Here is a 27,557-nt window from a genome sequence, read left to right on the forward strand (position 1 = left end):
TGTGATTTCAATATTACCTCTGTACATGTATTCTAAAATAGTCCAGGTTAATTATCTGCAGGATTAGCTACCTGTAGCAAAGTCATAAAGAAAAGCATTATAAAAGGGTTCTTAATATGGGCAAATGAATTGAATTCTTAAAAAGCTAGATTCATTAGGAAGCACCATTATACACAGGCCCCATACCACAGGTGAACAAGGAAGTTAGGTGCCTCCCTCTCTCAGAAGTCAATGAGGTAATTTTCATTTTCACATGATTATGTAACCTAGGAGCCAAAGGGACAATTAAAGGCAGACCACTTAGGCTCTTGGTGTAGATCCTAGATTATTACTGGTATGCCAGTGCCCATTTCCCACTCATTTCAGTGGCAAATAGTTACTTAACTGGTTAATTAATGCTGGCCCCAAATACTCCAGAAAGTATGGGTCCCTTTGAAAATTCCAGAGAGGGACTTGCTGACTTTAAAGAGAACTTTACAATGCAGAAGTACCAGAGACTGACTCTGAGTAGCAAAATAACTCGGTGAAAATGACCAAAAAGCCTCTTTTATATGTTGACTACAGGAAATATAGAAAACACTGGTGCTGGTCCTGTAATCTGTCTCACAGCTGTTGAGCTCTGAGTCTCGTACAGTCCCACTGAAGTCAATTAATCTATGATATTACCTGGTCTGCCAGAGAAGAAGATTCTTCCTGGAATAGAAACTATATTATTGTAATTCATTTTTCAGTACTAAAATATAACTGTACATCTTTTAACTATAGGACACTGTAAATGGTATTTCTATTGAGTATTTTAATAAAATCAGATGACAGATTGCTTCAGTTGTCAGATTTTCCTGTTAACTTTAAATTAATACATAAGGCAAGCTAAACATTACCTTGATTTTCTTCCAGCTTCCCAATTGTTTCTATCTGCTCAACAAGGTCATTTGAGTTCCACTGGCTCATGCCTATGAGAATGGCACTTTTTCCTTCCGCCACCTCTTCTGTAGGAGGAAAAAGGAGAATGGAATAAATTGCAGTGACACACAAGAGAACAAAGAGGATTAGTGCTAGTAATCATCAGAGAAATAAGCAGGTTGTTATGATCCCTAATGGGAATACAGAACAGGTTAGTATACACAAGACTCTCTAGGACATCTTCCTGCCTAACAATTCACCCTGCAGTGTATGTACATGCTGTATGCATTGTGTGCAGGAAAACCAGGGGAACGAAAGGACTGCACAAATTTTTGCTCTTACCTTGAACACAACACTTAAAAAGAAATTAAGAGTAAATCGCTCTACTGAATGTTTAATATCAAGGAGCAGAACTAGTCAGAAATTTTCCCTCTTCCTGCAAATAAATTTTCAGAAAAAACATTTTTTTTAAATTTGTATCATAAACATTGCAGAATCAAGATTAAAAAAAAAATCTTAAATAGTAACGGACACCTTCATTTTTTCTAGCAGCTGACAAAAATTCCACACGACCTACCAGTTTTGCCCAATCCACAGTTCTCATTCTTCCTTTTCTAAAACCTAAAAATACTTCCAGTGTTAAAGAGCTAACCTGTATTTTTTCTCTTGAAATGGATAATTTACCTGAAAATTCCTGTGACAAGAGCCATCTTCTGACCGAGTAGTCACAGAAGTGTGTTTATGTTTAATCTTTACAACAGCCCTAAGAATCAATTTAATAGGCTGTAACCTCAGGAGAGTAGGAATAGTCTCTTTCTTACTGGCCTGGGTAGAGCAGAAATGCTTCAGGGGATATACACTGAAAATGACACAGCTTGCTAGTGTCAGTATCACTGTAGACTTTTTGAAAAAGGAATGGCCTTTTTTTTTTTTCCCCCCCAAGTCCCACTTGATACAGGAATACAAACACCACACTTTTACTTGTACAATTCAGTCACCTCTAAAAAAAAAAAAAAAAAAAAAAAAAAAAAAAAAAAAAACAGAACAAGAAAAAAATACAACACCCTGTAATTTAGTAGTAGGGCAAATTCCATCAATGTGCATCTAAAATCCTAATTTCCTGTTTGTCATGTGTGTGAAAATGCTGTAATAATGCTATTAAAGCAGTAATTCTATCTAGCACTCATGTAATTATATTAGTATAGTATTTACTGATTATATACTTACTTTGATTCAAGAAACAAAGTAAGCTATACTAATACACAGAGTAATCAAAATAGCCCACAACAGTCAATAAACTATAGGGACAGGAGAACTAGCACCTTCCAAGACATAAGGGAAGTCTCAGTCCATATTCCAGGACTTTTATGAGTTATACAGTGGCACTTCAACATTTCATTTCAGCCTGAAAGTACAGCTATAAAGGTGTCTTATAACTGCAAACATTTTAAAGCTTATTATGTATCACAGTTTTAGCCTGTAATCAAAACAACATTTTCCTGCTTTAGATTGGCCTGAAGTGAAATTATTTCTGTAAAAGCCAAATGTTAAACCATAAATATTAGCTAGTAGATTTTAATGTCCTAAAATTCTGATTTCAGCACATTTAAAAAGGGGGGAGGAATGGACTCACAGACCAGTTTATAGACATTTCAAGTATGTTTCTTCTTTTCATCAAAAGCCATCTGCACTCTGTAAGGCTTTAAATTTTCACGTAGAGACACAAAGACATCATGGAATGGCACCAGCTCCATAGTGCAGAGAATCGGGTCTGTGAACAGGCTTATTTTTTTATGGGGATCTTATCCAGGAAGGGGCTGGTGGTGGGGGGGAGAGCTTGGAGCTGGAAGCACCAACAAAATGATACATTGCAGATGTTCCCTTTTTTAAAACAGGCTTAGAAAGCTGTATGAAAACATTTTCCTTCGATTTACCAGCTGTTTGGGAAGAAGGGTGCACTAGTCCTTTCTGAATTAACTTATTAAAAGCATTTTGGCCTAGCTGTGTACAGCCAGGATGGTGTCTGTATCTAGGGTGAGTACACAAAAAAAGCAACGCAAAATAAACAAAGAGAGTTCTTTACTTGCTGAGGTATCGATTCAGCAAATGGGCCAAAATCTGCCCTCTCTTACTGCCTGCTGTTGAGGCAAAGGCTTTATTACAGGAGTAAACAGAGCAGAATTTGGCCAGAACATTTCATACAGAAATAATCAAATCAAATTTTTCAAGAGAGAGGGGGGAAGAGAGAGAGAGAGAGAGAGAGAATGAATGTGTGTGCGCACGTGTAGATATGCATAAGTCTATCTATACACACACATATATATATATAAAGTGAAATTCTCGAACATACAATGACAGCCAGGCCTTGCAGTTGACCTCTCAGGGTATAAAGCATTTAAAGAGATCTCAGTATTGGGAGAGGATGAAAACAGAGATCTGTATTAGGGTTTTTAAGTTGCTTCACAGTTGTCACCATACCCGATCTCCCCCCTAAGTCTTACATTTTGCAGAAACAACAGTAATGAGGACCATTTGTCATATTTATCAAAGAAGCTGACAGCAATCCAGCAAAGTCTGTAAGGGACTTCATACAATCTCAGCTACTACTTGAGGTTAAAATTAAAATAAAATTAAATTAAATTTAAAAAAAGACACACCCACCCATCAAAAATAGTGTTTTGCTCATTTTTTTTGTCATTTTCTCTCACACAGGTTGGTTTATTTGAAGTTCTGTGGGAAGGGAGGGTGGCTCTGGGGAGCCTGGCGGAGCTGCCCCCAGAGCTGACCAGACTGCCCCAGGGACACACCACCCCTCTTGCAGCCAGCTCCGCAACCAAAGCCGTCACCTGAAACCCAGGGGCAGCTCATCCGCTCTGGGATGAACCCCTTCCTGCACTGACTGCTGCCAGGTAAGTAAAATGAGAGATGGCAAGACCAGGCCATTGAGGTCCTGGATATCAAAGTAAAGGAGGCAGCTCTGGTGGCCTGTTGATTACACCTGGCAAAGCATAAATCCAGTCCCTAATGTCTAAGACAAAAGTGCCTTTAGATAATCAGGCTTCAATTCTGAAGGTAGAAGAAAACATGTTTTGAGAGTTACATTGCTATTTATTCTACCAAAACAATCCAAAATAAATCCAGAGAACACAGTTCTCCACTGCAAATGTAACTTTGAGCTTGTTTCCTCAGTTACAAGGTAGAGCTCTGTCACCAGTAATGCTACAAAGGAAAAAACTAAATAGCATTACCAATTTTAAAATTCTTTCCATTATTTCTTTAGCAGTCAGTGGTGGAGGTTGGAATAGTACCCAAGGTTCTGGCTTTTAGCCCAATGCTAAAGCAAACTAAAGCAAACGCTGTTGTAGTGAAGAGCCACAGTCTCGGGACAGTGTTCTCTAGAAGCAAGTCATGGTGCATGGGGAAAGGTGATTTGTGTTATTTGGTCATCTGATAGAGCTAACAAAAGTCCCAATAGGTATTTGGGCTTTCTTCAAGTTTGAAGCAGAAAGCACAAACAGAAGTAGAAACTGCTTATATAAACTGCAATAGTAAACACAGACCAAAAATACTACTATCTCATTGAGTAATTTGAGATTGAAACATCCAGTATTTTTATTATTACCAGGCTTAGTATTATCCTATGGCTTACACATGTCAGTGACGTTTCTATCATAATTTTAGCAATCCTCTCCATTTAATTGCTTCAAATTATTAGAATCTCAAACCCTTTGTTTTTCATTTGTTTGGGTTTTTCTTTTTAATAGATGATACTCAGTATTTCTATTCAAGCACACTAAAACAAAGGAACTGTAAATAAATTTTAAAAAACTGCAAAATTTGTACTAAAATAGAGTTTACTCCTTTATAGAGCTATAGCTGATTGCCTGCAATACTCTCTCAAAACCTGGAGCCAGTTAATTTTTACCCGTCCTTAAAAGGCTTTTCTTGTTATCTAAATTACAAAATTTGATTTCCATCCAGGATTACTTTGCATCAGAAAAAGTAATCTTAAGCAGTCTGAATCAAATAATCTAATCATCACCTATAAAGTAATATGGTAATACAGCATTATTGTTATATGCTTCAATGGAATCATTAAACTCCACATTTATGCTTTTATATTGTCATTCTGTGTTCCTTCTCTGAACTTAAAGCACCAAAAGATTGCCTGAGAAGTTCTGAAGGGAAAAACCACTACCTGAAGCAACCCCTGTTAAAAATAACCTTTGCGAATGTTACAGTGCTGTCATAATGATTCCATGAAGCAAAGAAATAGGCCTCAGCCTGTCAGCTCCCTCTGCAGAGATTCCCACCGAGTTCAATATCCAGAACTAGCAAGACCTGACACCCAGCACACAATCTTGCTTGGGTGATCACCAGGGTGATCTTCAGCAGCAATATCAGCTATTTCCACCTCAACACTCTCCCTCCATTGCACCCTCTGCCCTCTGGGTGCTCACCAGCCCTCTGTGCTTTTTAAAACCAGATCATATTATGACCTTGGTTGTGAAATAATCTCCCTCAAGAGAGTCATCATGCAAATAAGGGATCAACAAAGAAACAGGGTGAACTAGGAGGTAGGGATGTATTGCCAAACACAACAGGTTATCTTCTTAACTCATGTGCATCCTTTAGCATTGCGTTTATTCCCTGGCTACAAGAAACAGCAACTTCTACAATCATCTGCTTTAGACATGACTCCAAACTGAGACTACCTTTGGCCAGTTTCCTACTCTCATTTCACCTCTTAGATTTCCTGCTGGTAAAATCAAATTATGCTTCTCTCATGGCTACATCTGGCTGCAATTTATACCACCAGGCATTTGGAGTGGAGTCGTAAACATGCCACGTTTTAGTGGCCCTGGCTAGCCAAGACAATCGCTCTGCAATGTCAGTACATGTTGCTGAGATCTCTCCTCAGTAGCAACTTTTCCTTCACACTCTCAGGGGCTATCAGCCGGAGAGAACCATTTAAAGAGAAATTCCAAGGATCAAGGACTACTAGAAAGAGATGTTTGCTAAATAACAAACACTTGGGAGCTTAAAAGGGAGTTCTTAGAGGGTTTTATTGTTTATTCACTTACTGGAAAATACACATATGAGTACATGGGATTCTTCCCTCAGCTTTGCTCTTAACTGAATTTTCTAGAAAAGTCATAGCCCTAGAAAGATGATGAAACTGTTACAATTTCACATCCTTGACTCCATTTAGAGCAGTACCCTACATGAAAGCCTACAGTCTGCTCCTTGCCAAGGCGGCACAAAGCTTCCCCTTCATATCAACAGCTTGCAAGCACTTCCGAGTCTCTTTTCGCACTCTACCCGACAGCAGCTGGCAGATGTTCATCATCTGTAACATCTGTAGTGCTCCTAACCAGAAGACTATCGTGTATCGAGGAGTTAGTGATCCACGTAACGGATAAACCGAGCAGGCACTGCGCTACGATACATGTACAGCTTGGCCTTCAGGCCTGCGTTGTGCTGCACATATCCCTCGTCCACCGGATAAACTTAGCCAGAGGACAGTAAGGGAGGAGCCTGCAGGCAGCTCCCGCTTCGCACTGCCAATTACACCACCTGCGTGTCCTTGTCTTTACCTTAAGGTGAAGCAGCAAGCTCTCAGGTGAACATCCTTTTGTTTGACAGCTGAAGTGAAGAACAGAATTATTTTCTTCTAAGAAAATCCTATGAGCTCTAAAGAGCAAAATGCCAGTAACCTTTCTGACGGGTGGGATCTGCACAGCAAGCTCTGCCCTGACTGGAGGCTCGTTCAGTGCTGCACAACTCGGGGTTCTCAGCATCTGAAGGGATTAACTATAAGATTTACTATACTATTCTCTTTTTCCTTATAGCACTCGCCCCAATAAATGGCATTTTAAGGGACACTAGAGTCCGAGTGCCTTTCTTACTGGGATCATAACAAACGCTAGCCCTAGTGCCGCGCAGCAGCGTACAACAACAGCTTGGGGCAGTACACAGATTTACATCCCCTTCAGAAGCCCCAGGTAGCCTATTTCCAACTCAATGCAGCTTTCATCCAATAAATACACATCAGGAGGAAATAATGGGTACACGGCACACAGTCCTCCTGTCCAAGGACACAAGAACCCCACCCATCATTGTATTTTATGCTTCATTGTCCTGCTGGGCAGCAACTGTCCATCTGCCCTTTGGTGTGAACTCAGCGATATTTTTCAGTAGCTAGAATTCTCTTCCTGCTTTCCAGACATGGGGAAAAGCAGGATTGAGTGCAGGCTTTCAGACCACAAAGCATGTAAAAATGGGTAAAGCAGAGTCATTTAACCTAAGCGGAAGTCAAAACACAAGGTACAGCAATTCCACAGTAGCAAAGCATCAAGAAAAACTAAGAGTGCTTACAACAGTGGCAAAACAGTCCTGGTGATTCCTTTCAGCTCTTCTTACTGCCTGGAATTTTATACCATTTTTTCCACTACAACTTTGTTTTCTTTGTCTGTCCAAGTTCCAATTACCTTACCCCAAGTTGCTATCTTAAGGGAAATCTAGAATAGGAGGAGACAACAAAGAATGAGAGCTAGGCTGACCTAATATTCAGAATAATTCTTAAAATACTGGCTGCAGTTTAGTCTTGCAGGAGCTTACCACTCTGGTAGAATATATGCTAAAGCATCTCAAAAGATGTTCAACTTAGTCTGTACTGAATAGAAAAGCTTACAAGTTGTTAATATTCTCAAGACAAAAATGTGTCTATATTATTACAAACCCCTTCAAACACGGATATTTCCTTTAAGAGGAGAACTGAGTAAAATGTGTGGGTCAGAGACATACACAGTAGAACTACAGTTTAAAAACAAGAACCCAAGTCTCAACCTGTCAAGTGCAAAGCCCAGAGTATCTTTAAACTAACGAACCTGACTCAGCCTGACTCAGTGTTCCTGTAGAGCAGCAGGGCAAAAACAACCCTACTGTTGTGATGCCATCGACATGTTACTCCCCAAACTGCAGTACTGCTCCAAACGTTCTCTTTCCAATGGAAAACGTCAATTTCCTCTTCAGCCTATGGTTAAACACAATTATGGTAAACCTCTTGCAAAAAAAAATTGGGGGGAAAAAATGCAAAAAAGAAGGACGTTTCACACCACAGCAGTAAAACAAGGAACAAAGGAGACAGCAAGAACATCTATGCTGAACTTCTCAACACTGGTAACAAATTAGAATTTATTTCAGGCAGTGCTACACGCATTTCATCATGTGGCTGAAATCAATCAGAAGGCAAAGCACAACACAAGGACTGCAAACCAGCTGTAAGCAGCATCACAGGAAACAGAGACGTCAGTATTTGCTCACCAGAAACACTGTAAACTGGTTCTTTTTCATACTCTGAATATTTCCTCCTGCCTACTCCTTATTACCAGAGTCAGATTTCTATGATGCCTTGTACATTACAGAACACATTTCTGTGATCCCCTGGGGGGATTTTCTGTTCCACAATAACATCTCCCACTTAGTAATGTCTCCTCCAATCTAGAGCCTTGATACACATTTTGAGGTGCAATTTATTTTGCCTGTATAAGATGACAGACAACACATTGAAAAAAAGAATGGCACCAGAATGACTTGTGTGACAACAGACCTGAGGAAAAGGATCCAGCTGTAAGGGATGTGCTTGGGGACAGTCAGTACAGACCAAAGATCTGAGCATCTAAGCTCTTTCCTGGGCTCAAAGTCAGAGGTATCTTAGTCCAAAGGCTGCCACTTCCCCCAAAACTTCCACACCATTTATCATTTAACGAGGTCACAGCTCAGTCAGCGAACCAAAACGATAACCGGACTCTCTCACAGCATGGACACGAGCTCTTGCAACTTCTCTCTGAGGGCAGCAAAACGATAGGACTGCAGGCACCTCTGCAAAGTAGGCATAGCTGAGTCTGACACTTAAGGAAATGGCAGCAAGACTACTGTGCTGGAGCCAAACATAGGAGCATAAAGTGAACACAGGAAAAACAAAAAATCCCTATTTAGGGCCAGAAGGAAAGAATTTAAGAAAATGCATTAGATGAGAATGTACTGAACTTTTCTGGCAGTCCCTCATCTTCTGCGTGCACACATTTGTTCGTGCATGTCACAGCTTTAAAAAATATAAACAATCCTGAAATCAATCTTTTAAATGGAAATATATTCAGTGGAGAGACTTATTTCCAGCAGTGATGATGCTTTTCCAGTTTATATCACTATTCATAACTTTTACCCTCCAAGTAGATTAGCAATTCTAGCCTTGCTCTTCTTTCAGTTAAGGGGTTTAATATAGAGTGATAGATTATGTATCTGTGATGCCAAAAAAAAAAGTCTCAAAACTCGGTCTCAGGTGTAAAAATCCATGGCTAAGTGCATCAACGTTCTTTCCTTCCAACGAAGAACCTTATATTTAATTGCCAGCACACACCTCAAGACCATATGAAGATATGGAAAATAATCAGGTATGTCCCAAGGGGTTGAGATACAAGGAGAAGACATACGCCTTTAAATGGTTCTGAGCAACTGTAGCATACAGTATGTTACTCATTTTAAACACAGAAGTACATGGTCAGAGTCTTCTCTTAATTGGACTAATTTATTTCTTTTTGTTCCTCTCAATTTCTGTCAGCACAAAGTGCAAGGGAGAGGGGAGCAGCCCCTCTGACAACTAAGCATGGGATTAGTTTTTGTCAGTCTTTTTGTTTTTGGTTTTTTTTTTTTTTTGCTTCCTTCTCGATGGATTAAGCAGCTGCCTGAATCAGTGCATATCCACTCATTCCCACAGAACTCTCCTGACCCACAGCAGCTATGGGCTCTGCCTGTACCTCTTGTACGTCTTCTGATAACTCCCTTGTTGCAAGACATTTTCTTTGTGAATTTGAGAAATAAAGTGCATCTCAAACACTGATCTGAGGCATTGCATTTTGATTTCTCCAGTTTTCTTATGGAACAGGATTTGGAGATTTGTATTAGAAATTACTTCCTCTCAAAATCAGTCTAGAAAAACTGCATTTCATAAGCCACACACTTACATAGCCTGCAGCACCACTTTATAATCATGCTATAACCCAGCTGTCAGACTGAGAACACCAGGACGCTTTTTTTGCAGAAAACCTCGCTCTACTGTTACAGGTACAGTCTTGTTTCAGTATGACTGTAGCTAAGATGCTTCTCTCCTTATGGTTCAGAAGTAGTTTAATGCTTATTGCTCAGAAGTAGTTTAATGCTTTTCTCCAAGGTTGTGAAACCAGTGCGGTCATCAGAATTTACCTTCCCTAAACAGCACTGCAATCCATCATGCTTGAAGGGTCAAATATTCAACTACACTTCTCAGAAGGGCTCTGTTAGGAGCTCACAGTCGGGCCAGGTTGACTGAAGATAAACGTTTCAGAGGTGAGAATATACTGTTTACAAAGCTTAAAATTGTGATAAGTAATCAGTGAAAGTGATTACTTATCACTTAGGACTAGAAAATGAAACTCTTTAAAGGAGGCTTGGAGTAGTTGTGCATTCAAATACTTGCATATTCAGCACCAGGCTTTCAAGCAACAATAGTCGGTGCCAACTGCCATAGTCAGTCCTGTGAACTAAGCACCAGGAGAGATGCCACAAGTCAAACTTAAGCACAGTGGTCATCATCTTACTTGATTAAGTGTTATGTTTTCTACAGTGATAGCCATCCCCAGTGTAGAACACTTCAAGTATCTGCTGTGCAAAGCAGTATCTTCACCACTGATTTTCCTGTGTGTCAGAAGGCATCACTATTACCACATTACACTGCAGTCACTTAATAGATTCAGGCAATTCTGCTGTAGCTAAAGCCACTTCCCAATAGAATAGATTTCCTCCTAACAAGCAAAGCCAAACCAACCTTGGAGACTTGATCATCAGGATTGTAAAAAGCTTTTCTGTACTGGTGAATTAATTTATTGGTTATTAATTCTCCGATGGCAAGGGGCCTTTCATAGACTAAGGGGATTTTAATGGCATAGATTTTAAGGAGACATAACACGAATATCTTGCAATTTTGCTTTTGCATCCAGAAGACAAAAAACCTAGCTGCTGTTCTTAAGGTTAAAAAAATATAGTAAAATATATATCAACACACATGCACCACATATGCCTTCTCCCCCAAAATTTTAGTTACACATTCACAACAGCATTGTAACTATGACAATTTACAACACTGATAACATGATGTTAGATCGCCATAATAATGAAGCATCCATCTGAAAAAAATCTAAGCGCAAGGATCATCCAAGTATTGACTGCAGCATCTTTATGCCTACCCACTGACATTAAAAATAACAGACAGCATGGGACAAGTCAGCTTATAATGTCTGAATTCTTTCCTCTCTCTGCACAGACAACTAGAACATCCCTATGTGTTAGAAGTCTCTTTCAGACTATGTTCTGCTACAGATTAAGAGGAAAATAATTGCTGTTCTGCAATGTATTTTCTAAAACATGCACTCACGCATAGACACACACACACCCCTCTCCCACTCGGAGCTCTCAGTTTGCTCTTTGATGCCTTGCTTAAGCCCAATCAGAAGTGTGGGAAACCTGAGGCGATTCCAGCCTGGGCAGGAGTTTGCACTGTGACATCAGACAAGATACAGCCAGGCTCTGTGTCTCAGTCTACATCTAAAAAATCCTTCATAATTATTTACCTTTCCAAATTGCTTAGTTCTTCGATCCTTTGTGAATTGCTTCTTGATTTGCAGATAGAAAACCCTCTATAACATCCAGGTAGTTACTACTGTAAGCCTAATTGTACAGCAACAGGAAAGAAATCTGAGATATGATGCATGCATTTTGGACTTGGGAAAGCCTCTGAGCAGAATACACACTTCGGTAATACAGGCAGAGAGACAGAGAGAGCGATTCCCTTCAAATCAAGTCAGAAAATATATGCAGTCCTTTTTCTGCATATTGGCTGTAGCGTGCTTGTACATCCAGGGACCCATTTTTAAGCTGTGGTAATTCAACAGGATGCAAACATGTTTCTGCACCTTCTGAGACAACATGAAGCCCACAGCCAATTTCACAGATTCTAGAGACAGAAAGGGCCTCCTGAGTAAACCAAGCCAAACAATTTCACCTTACTATACCTGATCAGCTGAACACAGGTTATATGACTTTCAGAAAATTATTATTCAAATATCCATCTCCATTAAGAACTGCCTGATTTCAATTGATGGCTGTAGTGTTCTAGGCAAGGACAGAATGTTATGCCAAGCTTTTAAATTCAATTTTATTTTGAATACTTTTCTGTCCTTGTTTACAGTTTTTGCCTACTGAAACTGAAAAATCCAACTCTCAAGTAAGCAGCTTGTCTTTCAAGCTTCAATTTGTCAAGTATTTTACAGCTAGAGCAGACGATGCACATAAAGGAAAATGGAAACTACATGGTTTACCATCATATAGTCACCATCATTGTCAGAGCCACAGGCAGAGAAATTGAAGTCCAGGCATCCTGGATATAAAACCTGTACCTATTAATTAATACACAGTAATAATTTGATTAATGTTAATTATGACTCTGCAGAAACAGCTTATGAAGGAAAACAAAATACTGCAATCCCAGGCTCACAGAAATAAACCACGGATTTATCAGTGAAGTTGGTTCAGACACTTGGGATTTTCCCCCAATGGAGTGAGATTGCTATAATGCAGCAACTTTCACCTCCTTCAGAGCTATCCTCACAACCGTTCAGAACACAAAGCTGCTCTTCTTCCCCTCAGTTTGCTGACCCCCCCCTACCGTACCACACTTCCTTTCCAGCACTTCTATTTCCCATAAACTACCATCTCCTTCATGTTGACTTTCAACTCAAGAATATGCCAGCATGAAAACCCAAGAGATGGCACTCCATTAATGAACACTGACTAATCCTGCAACAATCCCCCCAACACAGGAAATGAAAATGTTTTGAAATATGGAAGTTCACTGCAAGACAGCAGACATTTAACCCCAAATACTGCCCTAAAAGCACTAAGTGCCTTTTACAACACACCCGTGAATCTCCAGACATCCAAACAGCACACAACTGCGAGACTGAAGCCAATGCAGTCCCATAAAATAAAATTAATTTGCTCAGAAGCAGGCCTTGTTCAAGGAGAATAGCAGTGTTGGGAAAGGAGGCGATTTTCTCTCTCTACTGTAAATATAAACAGATGGAGAAATTTAATGACAATCTTAGCTGTTTGAAGTAATATATCTATTTTCTTTGCAAAGCATCAAATGTTTTTGTATTTAGAAGTCAGAGTATGCTAAGTGTGCTGTTACCCAAAGCAACTAAGCTAAAGAGCACATCTAAATCCAAGCGAATATTCCATATTAAGGGGTGGAAAAAATCCCTCCCCTTTCAATCATAGAGATTTCTCTGTAATTCATAATTCCAGTTTGCTACAAAAGCCAAAGGACATTCAGCAAGTTTATTCCATCATTCTTCACCACTGAATTCCAGGTAACATGAGGATATAAAAACAGCTCCTTTTGATCTCAATAGCTCACACTATGAAAGATCCTACAGCTGGATTTCACAGCGGTAGCAGAATTAATCCTCCCCTATTGGTTATTCTCTACAGAGAATCAAATGAATTAGTTCAGACAAAGGATGAGGTTTTTGCTCCTGCAAATAAAACCAAAAATAGAGACCTCACCCCACACTTGCGCATTCACAGAGCCCACAGACTTTGGCTCTACTTCAAAACAAAACCTGTCATGTTAAAGAGGTTGCCCAGATTTGGGGTCTGTTCAGAGTCATAGACATTACGGGTAGCATCGCATTTTGGATTCACCTGCTGAATCCAGGCATTCAGATTTTGCTTCTTTCTGAACAAGCAGAGCTCCTACTTACCTCAGTGGAAGTTTTGCCAGAGGGGAAATTCTGTGGCCTGAATTTTAAAAGTTGGCCGTCAGTCACGCAAATACTCATGGCCTTCATCAGGAACTATAAACGAAAGCACTTCTCACTCAGAAATCCTTGAGAGGATCTGATTTTTTTTTCCGCATCTCAGCCTGATGAGGACAATGTTGTCAGTCCATTCCCAAAGGGGCTTAGCTGCTTGCTGCAAAACTGGGGGAAGAATGGGGAGAGGAAGACAAAAACTTGAACTGACCTCGTGCATCAAAGAATTCATCATCGGAGCTCTCCACCGAGTCATTGAGGACGTTCTGCATGTGCCACTGAGCACCACTGAATCTGCGCAGGCCAGCTGGAAAGGCAGACAGACCCACATTAACCCAGTGGAACACTCACATATGCTCCTGGCTTACAGAAGAAAAAATTACATTAATAAAAAAATGCATATAGATAGCTTGAGAGAATTGTTTTGATCAATACACGTACTTTAACTTAACTAGACAGTCAGACACTAATGCTGCTGCTCATAAGGCTCCTAAAACCTGTTCTTCACCCTGAAGATCACTTTTGCCCAAACTCTCAATTATGTTAAAAGGCACAAAACTCCAAAGGAGAGAGGACACCTTCTAGGCTTTAAACAACATGGTAGGGACTTAAAAGGCAAAATGAACCAAACAGGATATAGGCCACCAGGTAGCACAGAAGAAAACATTTGTTTATTTTTCTACTGGGGGGGGGGGGAACCAACCACCCCACCACAGTACATCAGTACATTTCATTATCTTGCTAATTTACTGCATTTCTTTTCCTTCCACCACTTTCAGTGTTTACCTATATTGCCCTGGCTTTAGAACTGAAATGTCTACCCAGCATGCAGCTGATATTCCGGGGTCATAAATCAAAACAATCTATTTCTTTATCCTTCAGAACTGCAGCCTTTGCAGAACTATATAGCAGAGCCTTTTCGATCACACAGATACAAGCCAGCAAGCACCATAGTATAATTAGATGTCTGCCACCATTCAGAAAGGGAAAAAGAACAGAGACATTCTTCCTCCCTTTCTGTGTCTATGCTCTTCTGCAATTCATACTGCTAATTGCTGTGAGAGCCACCTATCTGGCTCGTCAATGTGACTAGTATTTAGCAATAACCCTTTCTCCTGCTGTAAATGAGAGGATGAAACAGGAAAAAGACCAGAGAAGAAAGCAAAGATATAAACTGATGGCTCACACAGTAAAGCAACTGTTCATCTCTTTCATCAAAACAGAATCGTCATCACCAATACAGAGCTGGCTGAAGACTCAGCTTAGGTCTTTAATACTCTCCAGTGTTCCTTCCAATACCAGCTTTGTCACCTGCTTTCAAAAAGGCTGAAGCGGATTAACAAAGCTCATCCTTCAAACAACAAGTTTTCAGTAAATACTTAATATTCCTCCTTCCAATCATTGTTTCTTATTTAGGCAACTGGAGTCACAGGGTGAAAAATCTATAAAGACTCTCTCTCCTTTTCACTCCCAACTCCCCAAATGGCTGTCCAGTATTGCATGGCCTTCTCCATGGCAGGTAGCGAGGCCTTTTTTTCCCAAGGATCAAGCTCTGCCTGTAACTGGAGCCCTCCACAGGGGCTAGGTAGGCCATCCAGTTAGGCCATCTCCACAGGTAGTCATAGCAGCTTACAAAGGTGAGGGTTCATGGGACAGCTTTTATCCTGGTAAAAAGGGTTCATTAAAACTGTGGTCCTCAAGATGAAGTCTGCCTAATGATGTGTAAAGCAGATCCTGACCTCATACTTTCCCAGAGACTTCTTGTCACCCTTCACAAGAACAGCTGTATTATTTCCCATTCCCGTCAGAGTTCTAGGTGCACTCTTTCTGCTGGACACAGAATTCATCTTGCTTTTCCCCACCCAGGTCTCCTGTACTGAAGCTGCTCTGCAGAACTGCTACTCAGGGTTTATGAGAATGAAATTCAGAGTTCAGAAGACACTGTCGTTCAGTTTCCCAACAAACCCTCAAAAATTCAGTTTTATTTTTCAAACACCCATTGCCAACAACAAGCTGTGATGATCCGCAAACACTCTTACCATATCAGGCTAATAACTACAGAGAAGTAGGTATCTTAGAGAGAAAGCACACACAATGGTGGGGGGTTTTACGCTTAATGGGGTCTCTTCCCCCACACTACAAACATGTTTTTTATGGAGTCCTACACTTTTCCTTTTCCTACACTTTTCAACATAAAGACTTGCTTAGCTACCAGCAGCCTCTTCTACTAGCAAGCAGCCCAACAACCAAGGCTATACAAGGTAAATGTTTATTCTAAAACGCAAGCCGATTAGTCTGATAGAGTAAAATTTTCCTGTTAGCTGTATTGAAACTGACGGATGACAAACACTTTCCCATTAGACTAATAGCACCCTGGCTGTAACACTTGGCAGCTCTAAGATGCAGAATACTTTCACCTTGAAGGAACAGTGCTGCCTCGGAATGGACTGTTTAGTATGCAAATTCCATATGAAAGACAAAGCCTGAAATCTATTAGTCTCCATTTACCTGCAGTTTTACATGTCTTTTAAAGGCTGTTAGAAGAACATGCCTTTATTTTAACGTCTTCCTAGCTCTGCTGAGCTAACAAATTTAACAACTTCTATTAAAAAAAAAAAAAAAAAAAAAAAAAAAAAAAAAAGAGGCATATGTGGCCTTTCCCATATTACATGTATTATAAAGGAAAACAGTTTTTCTGCTGGCCTCTTACAAACCTGTCCAAGCACTGTAATTAGGTAAGTTTTAATTGTTCAGCCGAAAGCCAAAATCTGGGATTAGTGATTATTTTCCTTCCCCAACAACTGTTTTCTCCTTCTTCTCATCAAGTCTTGTATGAAATAAAAGGAAGTAAGAGCTGTCAGTTATCTACACATTAGGAGTGGCTAAAGATACCAACCACAATCATGATTCCCCAAGTTAAATTACTGTGACTAGGTGCCTCTGAATCACTTATAATCTGTATAGGTAAGATAAAGGAAAAATAATTACTGTCCCATTTTGCAGAGAAAAGAAGCGCAAACCAAAGATGATGCTTTACCCCAGACGTACATAGCAGACATCAGACCCAAAATCTCATCTCCTGAGGCCTAGTCCACAAAAGCATCTTCTCTATCCCAATAGTACAAGAGCAGCTCAAGTGGGGGAGGGATCCTTCTACCTTACCTGGGGGAGAAATGACACTAGGTCATGGCCTCTTGTTCTGCTTTTACTCTATTTATAGCGGAACTAAACAGCAATATAAATGAAAGGTAGGAGGAAGCAGATTTTAGTTGGCCGTGAAGAGGGGAAAAAATCATAATCAGTTAACAGCATTTTAATAACTTAAAAAAACCCAACAACATATGAAATAATTGGTTATTAAGGCTTCAGTGTTCATTACAAAAGTACAGTGTGTATTGGGAATGTGTCCAGGGGTATCTGGCAGCTACCAGAGCTTACATACAGATCATCACATTTTCTGTGAAATTGCAGACTTCTGGAACATTTTACTAGCTGCAGGAAACAGCAAACTGAGATATTCCATATCAAACAGCACCTTGGTATCCCTCCACCCAAACATCTATATCTTAAAACTTATCGCTATAGTGGTAAGAAGAAATTTATCAAATTCTCTAAAGCAGTTATCTTATTTTACAAATGGAAAAAAACGGGGTACAGAAGAGCAAAGTGACTTTTCCAAAACTAACAAGAAATATGTAAGAGAACAGACCCTGAGACAAATCTCCTAAGCTAGTGTCCTTACTGGGAGAAAAGCTGTGGTGGAGAGAAGTTATCGTATCTTTGCTTTTTTTACACAATGCTCTGGCCGATTTACAAATGGCTCGAAAGCCACAAAACAGAGAACAGTTCTAATTGGCTTGAAGAACTCTCAGGATGCTACTCGCTTCCTAAACACCATATATCACAGAAAGCATTAGAGAAGAGCAATGGATGGAAGACACAGTTAAAAAGGCCATACCATAAGCCACATGAGATCATCCACAAAGAGAGGAATTTTGTTAAATTTCTTAATACTTTGAGAATAAGCAGACCAATTACCTGCCTGCAAAGACACACATTATGGCCAGGAAAACGCCAGCCAGGAAAAAGCAAGTTTTCTGAGCAGGGAGGGAAAGAGACAGGCCCTTTGAAATACTCAGGGATTTTCAAAAACTGCCCAGATCTTTTGAAAATGCTCACACTGATGCCAGCAAATACAGAGGAAAATCTTGAGAGAAGAAAGAGGACAACAGCCACTTCTGACCCCTTATATTCTCTATCTAGTCAGGCCCTCATATACATAATTTTTAAAATATACACATGCACACATTATATACAAAAATATTTTAATTTTAATTGATTGAAGCAGATGAATCAGCTTTTCAAGTTCGCTTACTTGGAGTGCTGTTCATCATCACAACACAAAGCATTTCACCCAGGACTGTATCAGCATCCCCAGCTGGCTTACCTGAGAAGGCAGGCTCAGAGCAGAGGCAGTGATTTGCTCCAAGGCTACATGATCACAGAATCACAGAATGGTTGAGGTTGGAAGGGACCTTTGAAGATGATCCAAGTCCAAGCCCCCTGCTCAAGCAGGGTCACTTAGAACAGGTTTCCCAGGACCATGTCCAGACAGCTTTTGAGTATCTCCAAGGAAGGAGACTCCACAACCTCTCTGGGCAACCTGTTCCAGTGCTCAGTCATCCTCACAATTAAAAAAAAAAATTAAAAAAAAAATCATCATTAGTGATGATGTTAAACCATCCTGGACCCAGTATTGACTCCTGGGATATTGCTAGTTACTGGCCTCCAACTAGACTTTGTGCCATTGATCAAAACCCTCTGAGCTTGGCTGTTCAACCAGTTTTCAATCCACCTCACTGTCTGCGATGATGGCCCAGAGAAGACCAAATAGTCTTCAATTGATTTCGTTTTTAAGAAGTAAGGAACAACTTGAGCTCCTACGTCGAAGGAGACTTTCTGTCTCATAAAGCTTAGACACCTTTGAAAATATGACATGTTGTTGCAGGCTTTCAAATCCAATCAAACAGCTCCTGTTCTTGGGAGCAGAAGAGTTATACTATCTGTAAATCTTGGAGGGACTGAATGCCTAATAAATCTGAAATCTATCGCTTGTTAAACAGGCAGTCTGCAAAGTAATGTCTCCTACAAAGAAAGAAAAATTGAAAAATTGGTTACAGTCTGCTGACTTGCAGATATTACCAGAAAGATATAGGTTCAGAGACAGAATGATCACAAGCAGCATAAATCCTACTGTCAGTAAGCGGCCTTTTCAACTCCTAGTCATCACAATTAAACATTACAAGGAAGACAAAGCCATCTATCAGCAGTGCACTCTGTCACGAAGGTCCCACAATTTTCTAATTAGGAAGAAGGTGGGGGGGGGGGGAAATCAATCAGAAGTGAAATGGAGAATCCCCCCCCCCCCCCAATCTGTGCATTTTCATTTGTTTTTGCTGTTTGTGTTATTTGGAGAGTTGGGAGGGTAATTTATTATTTCACTCCCGTTTGAGCCCTAAAAGCCACACATTTTTATCCTTAGGAAAAAGAAAAATTAAAAGCAAGGAAGACCATCTGCATGCGAAGTTAACTGAGAAGAAATCTATTTCCATTCCCTTTTTTTCCTCCTAGAATCTTTTCTCCAAAGTTTGGCAAAATCTATTATTCAGAATTTGAACTTTTGGCTTTATGCTATTTGACAAAGTGCCTTCAGCACTGTGAGCTGCCACAGAAAACAGTAAGACATCATAGGCAACTTATGCCAAAGAAAACAGAATAATGATTTTGCCTGAATGATATCTGCCTTATACACACAACCAAAAATAGTCATCAAGTGGCATTGCCAAGGATACAGTGATGGATGAAAATCCAACTTCATGTGCCAGATATTGTGAAGTTTTACTAGTAACTTAGCAGGCAAAAAAAAAAAAACAAAAACAAACTTTTTCAACCAAATTTTTGGGGGATTTTACTGTTTGATTCTCTACAAGCCAGATGGGGCCTGACAGCTGGATTCTGACTGAATGGCCTGATGAATATTTTCCTGAAGGTTTTATAGAAATATATTGCAAATAATGTCACAGCCACTGCACTTATGCTTTATTTATATATTATTGCTTTCTTTCTCCCTGTAAAAGAATCTTCAATTGACAAGAGCTTGTACTTCCCCCCTACAGATGGGCACCGATAACCTTGCTAGAAAACTTCAGCACTTTCTATACCAAAAGATTATTTTTTTTTTTTAATAAAAATGCAGCACGGTATCTACAGTATTTCAGTGGAAGATAATATTCTACTGGCTTTAAGAATTATCTCCAGATGTATTTTTTTCCCCAAAACTACAAAGTCAATTCACAGGACTCCAAAACCCCCCATTAAACACTAGATTACATTCCAACTCTTACTTTAATCTTACTTCAGTGTGCTCTGATGGGTTCCCCAGCGTCAGTTTTGACAAAATTCATACCGTGTCAGAATGCATCACAGTAACAGTTCACAGTAGTTCATGTGAAATGAGCATACAGTTTATGTATCCAAAGCACTGTTTTGCCATACATGCAGTCCTCCAGATTATGATGTGGAAGGCGATAGCGGAGATTTGTAAACTGGGAAGGAAAATTCTGCTTGCTCAATCCAGCCCACAGCAACAGAAACAGCAGTAATTCTGGTCTCTCTGCTGTTCAGATGAACATTATTGCTCAGCAAACACACACACACCTATTGTCAATGTTAGCTGCAATAATTTAACCAGGTGCAGAACATTGTACGGAGCTTTATAAAGGCAGCATGAGGATGATACCTGGCAAATCCAGCAATATCTAACAACAGAAGCATCAAACCATCTTAGGGCTGACCCCTGCATATGCAGAAGTTCATAAGCAAACCCAAACTGATACAGCGTAACTCTGCTAACTCTAGGAGGAGAGTATAAACCAGCTTCATTTTGGTCTGACCTGAGGCTAGAAGTGCCCCAGAGGAAGCCATTTCGCAGTGCAAAACCAGCAGTATTTTCCAGGAACGCACTGTATGATCTGGAGAACCATCCAGTTGTCTGTTACCCACGAAGGTCCTTCCTGGAGCGCACGGGTGGGAAGAGCATTTTCACAACACACCTCAACAGAGGTACGGGCGATTGCAGCCAGCGATTCCCACTGGTAACTGCAGAGCCCCTGCTGTCACACCAGGGCAGGTTTAGTAGTGGCACTGCCTATGACTTCTGGCTCAGGGAGCTCCTGAAACACAGACTTGCCAGGAGATATTGCACGTAAGGAAAGGTGGACCTCTGGTCTGATCCAATATAACCATTACCATCTTATCTGATGTTACGAAGGTGGCTTTCTTCCAATAATTTGGAGCAAAAAAGCCCAGAAGATAGAACTCAGTCCTTCCCAAAACCAAGTATCCTAAGCTACCAAGCAATAGGACCCTGTCTCCACGTAACAGCGGAAGGGCTATGCCCAGCTTCATGGATTGCTGATCCAATCTGCTGGGTTACAGAACAAGTGACAGCACACATTTTCATGTGCATACTAATTTTTAAACAATCCTCTAAGGCAGTGGGTTTCTCAGTTGTCAGTAAGCATTAGCAAGTCATTAATGCATTTACCATGGACTTCACTTTCAGGATACTGTCATAAACACAAACATTCATTTTCCATTATATCAGAAATGACAGCCATCTTAACAGTTTCAACATTTTAAACCCCCGCAATTATGTTACATATAATTGGCAACCACAATATCTCTTTTCAAGCTAAGTCTGTCTCTTTCAGACTCTTCTGTGTTGCCGCCATGGCTCCTAATGTCACAACATGATAATTTAAAGTTTGCAGATTATGACATCTCCATCAGAATTTCAAGAGATAATTTGCATGTTGAGGTAGCAATTTTCTTGGGAGGAAAAAAACCAGCTTTGATTAAAATGTTTTGCAACAGATGCTATTCACAAATTGTACTTTCAGCTCACCTTGGTAAAGTTCATTTTCTATTGCTGAGATATTGCACATTCTCACTAACAGTCTCCTAGAAATACGTCAGTGGAATATAGCATAAAAATTCTGACAACAGTGGACAACAGAAGAGGGCAAGATTTTTGGTATCTGCACTTGGGTTCCATAAAGTTTTTTTTTTAAAAAAATCCATCTGCAATTACTGTTTTTTAATCCATTTTTTTCTACTAAAGAAAAAGACTCCTAAGGAATAAACTAGTTCAGAAAACATATTTGTTACTTGAACAGCCTCTAATGGCACAGCTTCTAAACATCTCACAAGCACAAATGCACTTCCCATTACAGCTCTCCTGTCAAGTAGGTAACTGCTATCATTTCTCCATCAGGTGCAGAAAAAAGATGCATTCCTAAACTAAAAGTTAAATTAGTACAGCCCCTCAATGCAGAAAAGGCCTCAGGATCCCCACAGACACCTTGGCATTATTTCTTTGGGGTACCAATTTTTAAGCACACAAAAGACATGCGCTTGAACAAGAAAGAATTAGCAGATCCATCTCATGGACAGGCAGTCCCAGGCCCTCAAAAAAAGAGGCAGATGCATCCAAGTCTCACCTTTGTCACTGGACTTCCTGCCTTTCAGCAACACCAGCTTTCCCCTTTAGCCCATTTTCTGCACAAAATGCCTGCTAAGAGTTATTCTATTAAACATCCAGTCTTTTGTCTCTAGCCAAACAAACCTCTTTAGCTAACGATGTGAGTGTATAATAAGCACTGAACAATATTTAAAAGCTTTGCTTAGTTCGTTAGTATCTACATAACTTTCTACTGCACCTCAAGGTGTGCTGTGTACAGCCCTAACTTTAGGATGCTCAGCGAAGCTATTTGTACCACAAAGTTAAATGTCTGTTTTGAAAATTGTAAAGAACAGCAACATCTGCTTGAAACAAGTGGACTCTATTGTTTGAACTTTTCTCTTTACTTCTGACCTATGGAAATTCAAAATTGGGCTGGTGGCTGCCTTGCACATCAAGCTCTTACAGACACATGCCTAAGGAGAAAGGTTGCTCTTTGCAAGGAAGTTAAGAGTTGAAATACGGCCACGTTATGTGAGGGACAGATAACACTAGATGAGGATTGAACTGATCTTAAGACAACATGAAAACTCAATCACAAGCTCTACTGCTACTGTTAACAGACACCAGCATAGGTCACAGTCTCCTTATGCCAAATACACAATGAGAGAGGGTTCCTGTCCTTAATGTTTACAGGCTACGTGATGCCATTTACACAGATAATAGTAACAACCTTATTCTATTCATCGCTTTCCCTAATATTTTCATCTTCCCTTAAACATATTCAAGCTGCAAAACCTATGACAGCAGTAGCAGTTCCCTGCCTGCAGAGTCTTCCCAGGTAATGTGAAATGATTTCACTACCTGGATTAAAAGGGTAGACTGATCTTCAAGTCACTAGGAAATGGGATTAGGAAAAGAAAGAAACATTTAACAGTTTAACAATTTAAAATAGGAAAAGAAAGGAACATTTCTGGACAACTCATAGCACAAAAATTATGGCACAGAAAGAAGCTTGAAAAGGGACTATTTTTAGCAGAGAGAAAAAGCACACAGATAGCAAAGCACCAAGCTTCAGACCAAACAGCATAGCTGAAATTCAGCACGCCCCACTGAATCTGAGGAGTGAATGTTACTTTAAGATGAACTGAATAAATTCTGTTTTTAAAAAGGGGGAATAAAAACTGCTGTAAAAGGACAGATTTTATATGTGGTAGTTTATTCAAGAAGGGAAGGGGGAAATATGCATAGGCTGTTTTAATACAGCGGAGGAATTAGTCTTCGCAACCAAAATCCTGATAAAAGTCTCTTATTTTTAACTGGTAAGCTAAATACAAGTTTACACTTACATGTTGCAAAGGTAGTTACAAACAACTGCTACTCCTGTCCCTTCTGGTTCTCTGCCTTTTTCCATCTATTTATTACTCACAAAAGACTAACTCAAATACCTGCAGAATTAATTGAAGCCAACAGCACAAAATCTATCCTCTGGCACAACTTCACTGAGGTCAATCGTTATCTGATCAGGAATCCATCTATACAGATGGAGTCAGCTTATCGAATGAACTCAAGTCTCCCGTCTCCACGCTCAGCATCCTTAATGAAGCCATAACGCTATAGCAACCTCCCATAAACAAATCTGTTCATTCATTCAGGTGTTTAAACAAGGACTCAGAAATCTGCCTCCAGGATCACCCCACGTGAAAATTCCTGGTTCAAACCCAGGTCAAAAGAATACGTAGGATAGCCTCAAGATACACTCAGTGACTCCATACAACTCCAAGCTCTGCTACTCATCTTCCTAGCATGCAAGGGGGGGGGGGGGGGGGAAGCTTGCTTTTCTGCTTATTTCTCAGACCAGCAAGAATCCAGGTCTCCTTAAAACTTGCAGGAGGAAAGTCTGATGTGGAATAGCAAAACCACTAACCAATATTAAATACTGATCTGAAGCACTCCACAAACTTAAACCTGCCCTGAACACACATTTTTTTATGGTCACTACATAAGGGTGGACAGAAAAGCCATGAGAACAAAGGAACTGCAGTAAATCCTAATTATCCCTCAGTAAACTAAGGGTGAGGGGGGAAAATAGATGAGCATGCATTAATTATTTTCATGCAGGGGAAGAGCATGAAAGCTGCTGCACCCCTCTACATAACCTTTATTTTCTTTTTTTTTTTGCCATCCAATTTTTACCATTTAGCTCAAAATAAAGGGGCCAATTAAAGTAATTCACCTGTCTTCCCCGCCCCCTCCTCCTAGCAGTATCCTATTATTCTGCTTTTGTGTCTTGAGTAAATGTATCTTAAACTAGGCTGGTACTGAGAAACCTGGAGGGGTTTGCATGAGCGCATATACGTTTGCGCGTACAAATGAAATCACGGTAAAGACGTTCAAACTAGAAAGATAAAAATACTCCCTGTGGCGATACACAGTGCATTCTGATCAGAGGGAATGCATAGAAGAGAATGCCAATAAGCTCCTACTGACGCAACTGAACAGACCGCATTTCTGAGCGGGCCAAGTTTCTGGATGTCGTCAATACCTCATTTACGGACAGCTCTGCAACACCGAGCTCCACCTCAGACAGGGACAGATGCAGGCACTTTAGAAAAGGTCACCAGAGGCTGAAGTCCACTGTGTACCAAGCAACCAGAGCAAAAACCAGCAAGGTAAAAGCATGACTTTCTTTTCAGGGGAAAAGCATTAAACATCCATAACCCATTTACGGATTTCAGGGAGCATGGGTGTCAAAGCGATCATTGGGACTCCTGTCCAAAAAAGCATGCTGCCCACCAAAAAGATCACCAACTTGGAGAGTAATGATCTACAGTAAAAATTTCCATTCACATGTAAAGAAGTCTCACATATGACCGCAGAAGACCTGTGTAGCTTGGCGGGGGGAAGGAGGGGACTAGGAAGAAAAGCAGACAGACACCTTTCCTGAAGTGGGATAAAGGAAAGTTAGGACAGATTATGCAAGGATCCATACAGAAGTAAAGCAATTTCAGAACCAATGGCCTGAAAAGAAAACTGAAAAAAAAATGGCAGCTCAAAGCTGAAGCTACCTAATTGATTCATTAGTGTTTCACTGCATCTATTTCCTTTTTACATTTTTATTTCCTCTTTCAATGTGTTACCAAAAAAAAAAAAAAAAAAATACAGCAGGACCCTCTCCATTTCCTGATGGCTTCTGCTGAGTTTCAGACAGCTGACACGTAGGTCTGCTAAGACACATAACTTGCCCAGATGTTCCAGCAAATCCAGCACACTGCATATGGAAGCAGAGCAAGGAGGAAGCAGTCAGCCCTATAAAAGCTGTTAACTGCACAGCCAGCTGCATTGTCTGGAAAATCACAGGCAGGAAGAGGCATGCTGCATCCCCAAATGCCATACTAAATGCTTAAGTACAGCAGAGAACAAATGGGGTCATGCATTCTGCCCACCACATGGGAAATCTGCCAAGCAGCTCCCATTGACAGTCGCAGATGATCTCTAGGTACAAAGCCAAAAAAGTCCCATCAGCCCTTCTGTGGAGTTGCTTATCTGTTCTTCTTACAGCCCAGCTGGAAACAAAATGTCTCCTTCCCCTGGGCAGACCAGCACTTTGGGGAAACCCGCTTCATCTCTGGCAAGTAGGGAGATGGAGCACAAGGAGGAAGAAATGGTGCACAGGGTACTTAAGTGACCCTGTTACACAACAAACCACTGGCAGAACTCAGCATAGAGCCAGCAACTTAAAAAATAAATGCAGGAGAGGAAAGACAGTCTACACACAGTTCAGACAGAGATGAAGGAGACAGAAAAGCTCATGTTTGGTCATGGGCTTTGCTATAAACTCAGCTGGGCAAGTCAACTGCAGCAGGATTTCCTCAACAGCAGCTAGTGGTAACCTGCAGCTGGTAAAATGGTCAGGCCACGGCTCAAGCCTGTGACTACAGTTTCAGGGGTCCTGAAATCAGCGATGCTACAGCCACACAACTCCGGTCTAGTACAACCTCATAATACGATCTCCTCTTTGTTAAAAATATTCTGTATAGTTAACCTTGTACCAAACAGCTTCATGACAATCAGACATTCTCTGCCTGCAGTCAGAACAGAAACATAAAGCTGGCATAAATGCTGTGTCATGTGCTCTAGCTAGTTTGATGGAAATGTGACTGTGTACCTGATCCAGACAAACGCTATACAGCGGGGCAACAACACACACATTCAGACTTACTGACTGCGGACAGCAAACACAGCACTTTTGAAAATTGGTAGTCTCTCTCTGAAGTCCTCAGCAATGAGACAAGAAGACTTGATCTCATCCCTACTCTGCCATCTAGTTATGCTGGCCTCCCTCCCTGAGGAGCCAACGCCTCCCTGCACATGCCCCCACCTAGCACAATTGGATTCCAATCTCATTTGCAACATCTGTGGTCAGCGAGAATACGCTAGTAGCAGCTTTACGACAGAGAAGCAATGTACTCCAATCTACTACCAGAGTCTTTGATTATTTTGGGGGGGACAGAATTAAGCTGTAGTGACACTGCTATTTTTAAATGAAAAAAAGAAATCTAATACTGCATTTCTATTAGAGAGGAAGTCACATGCTCACTTTTTTTTCCCCAGCTCTGTATATGTTAAGATTCAGTTTCTGGTGTTTACTCCCTTGAACTGTTTGAAGTTCATTAACGTATTCTGAAATAACCAGACTATCAGTCTGCGTGGAATCCACACTTCACAAGATCCCTCAAGGGCAATGTGCAAAGACTATCAGCCCTGCTTCAAAGACACCTAGGGGGTTAAACAGTCCACTAAAGAACACTTCTTGGCTAGTGGATGGGGCTTTGCTCCAATCACACAGTTGCCAGTGATTTACTGGGTGATGCTGGGAACGTTTTCTCTTTCCCCTGTCCTTTACCTGTCTCATCCATTTTAGGTTCTGACTGAAGGGTTTCTGCAGTGCCGAGTCCAGTAGCCCCAAAGGTTGGCTGGAACCTGCCAGTGCTGGATGGGGGAGCTACCTGCTTTGTGCAGAACGACCGATACCCACAGCCACACTGCTACTGGATTCCCATTTCTGGCTCAGCTCAGAAGACTCACTGAGCCCAGAGGAATTCGGGGCCCTGCCGACCTCACTTGGCATCAAGATCATGCATTTGACCTGGAGATAATAAAGCTGCTCTTTTTTAACACGCTCAGAGACACAGCGTCCCTCACAGGCTGTTCACTGTCAC

General features: G+C 40.6%; 1 protein-coding gene across 17 annotated transcripts in view; it reads right to left on the minus strand.

Annotated features, from left to right (window-relative positions):
* The window catches only part of PITPNM3 (PITPNM family member 3), a 151,994-nt gene that overhangs the window by 97,908 nt on the left and 26,529 nt on the right, over nucleotides 1-27,557 (minus strand). For 13 of the 17 annotated variants that reach the window (XR_010392235.1, XM_064522975.1, XM_064522970.1 and 10 more), the window contains 2 exons: nucleotides 14,026-14,121; nucleotides 882-989 (listed from right to left, as the gene is read on the minus strand). Coding sequence is in view for 14 of the 17 variants with exons in the window: in XM_064522970.1 (XP_064379040.1) it covers nucleotides 882-989; nucleotides 14,026-14,121 (204 nt within the window). In the remaining 3 variants the exon portion in view is untranslated. Of the gene's footprint in view, nucleotides 1-881; nucleotides 990-7,793; nucleotides 7,936-13,763; nucleotides 13,909-14,025; nucleotides 14,122-27,557 lie in introns of those variants that run through there. The other 4 variants (XM_064522982.1, XM_064522979.1, XM_064522978.1 and 1 more) reach the window with 3 other exon arrangements.

This window comes from Dromaius novaehollandiae, chromosome 19, assembly GCF_036370855.1.
Source record: "Dromaius novaehollandiae isolate bDroNov1 chromosome 19, bDroNov1.hap1, whole genome shotgun sequence".
In the NCBI taxonomy this organism is placed as follows: Eukaryota; Metazoa; Chordata; class Aves; order Casuariiformes; family Dromaiidae; genus Dromaius; species Dromaius novaehollandiae.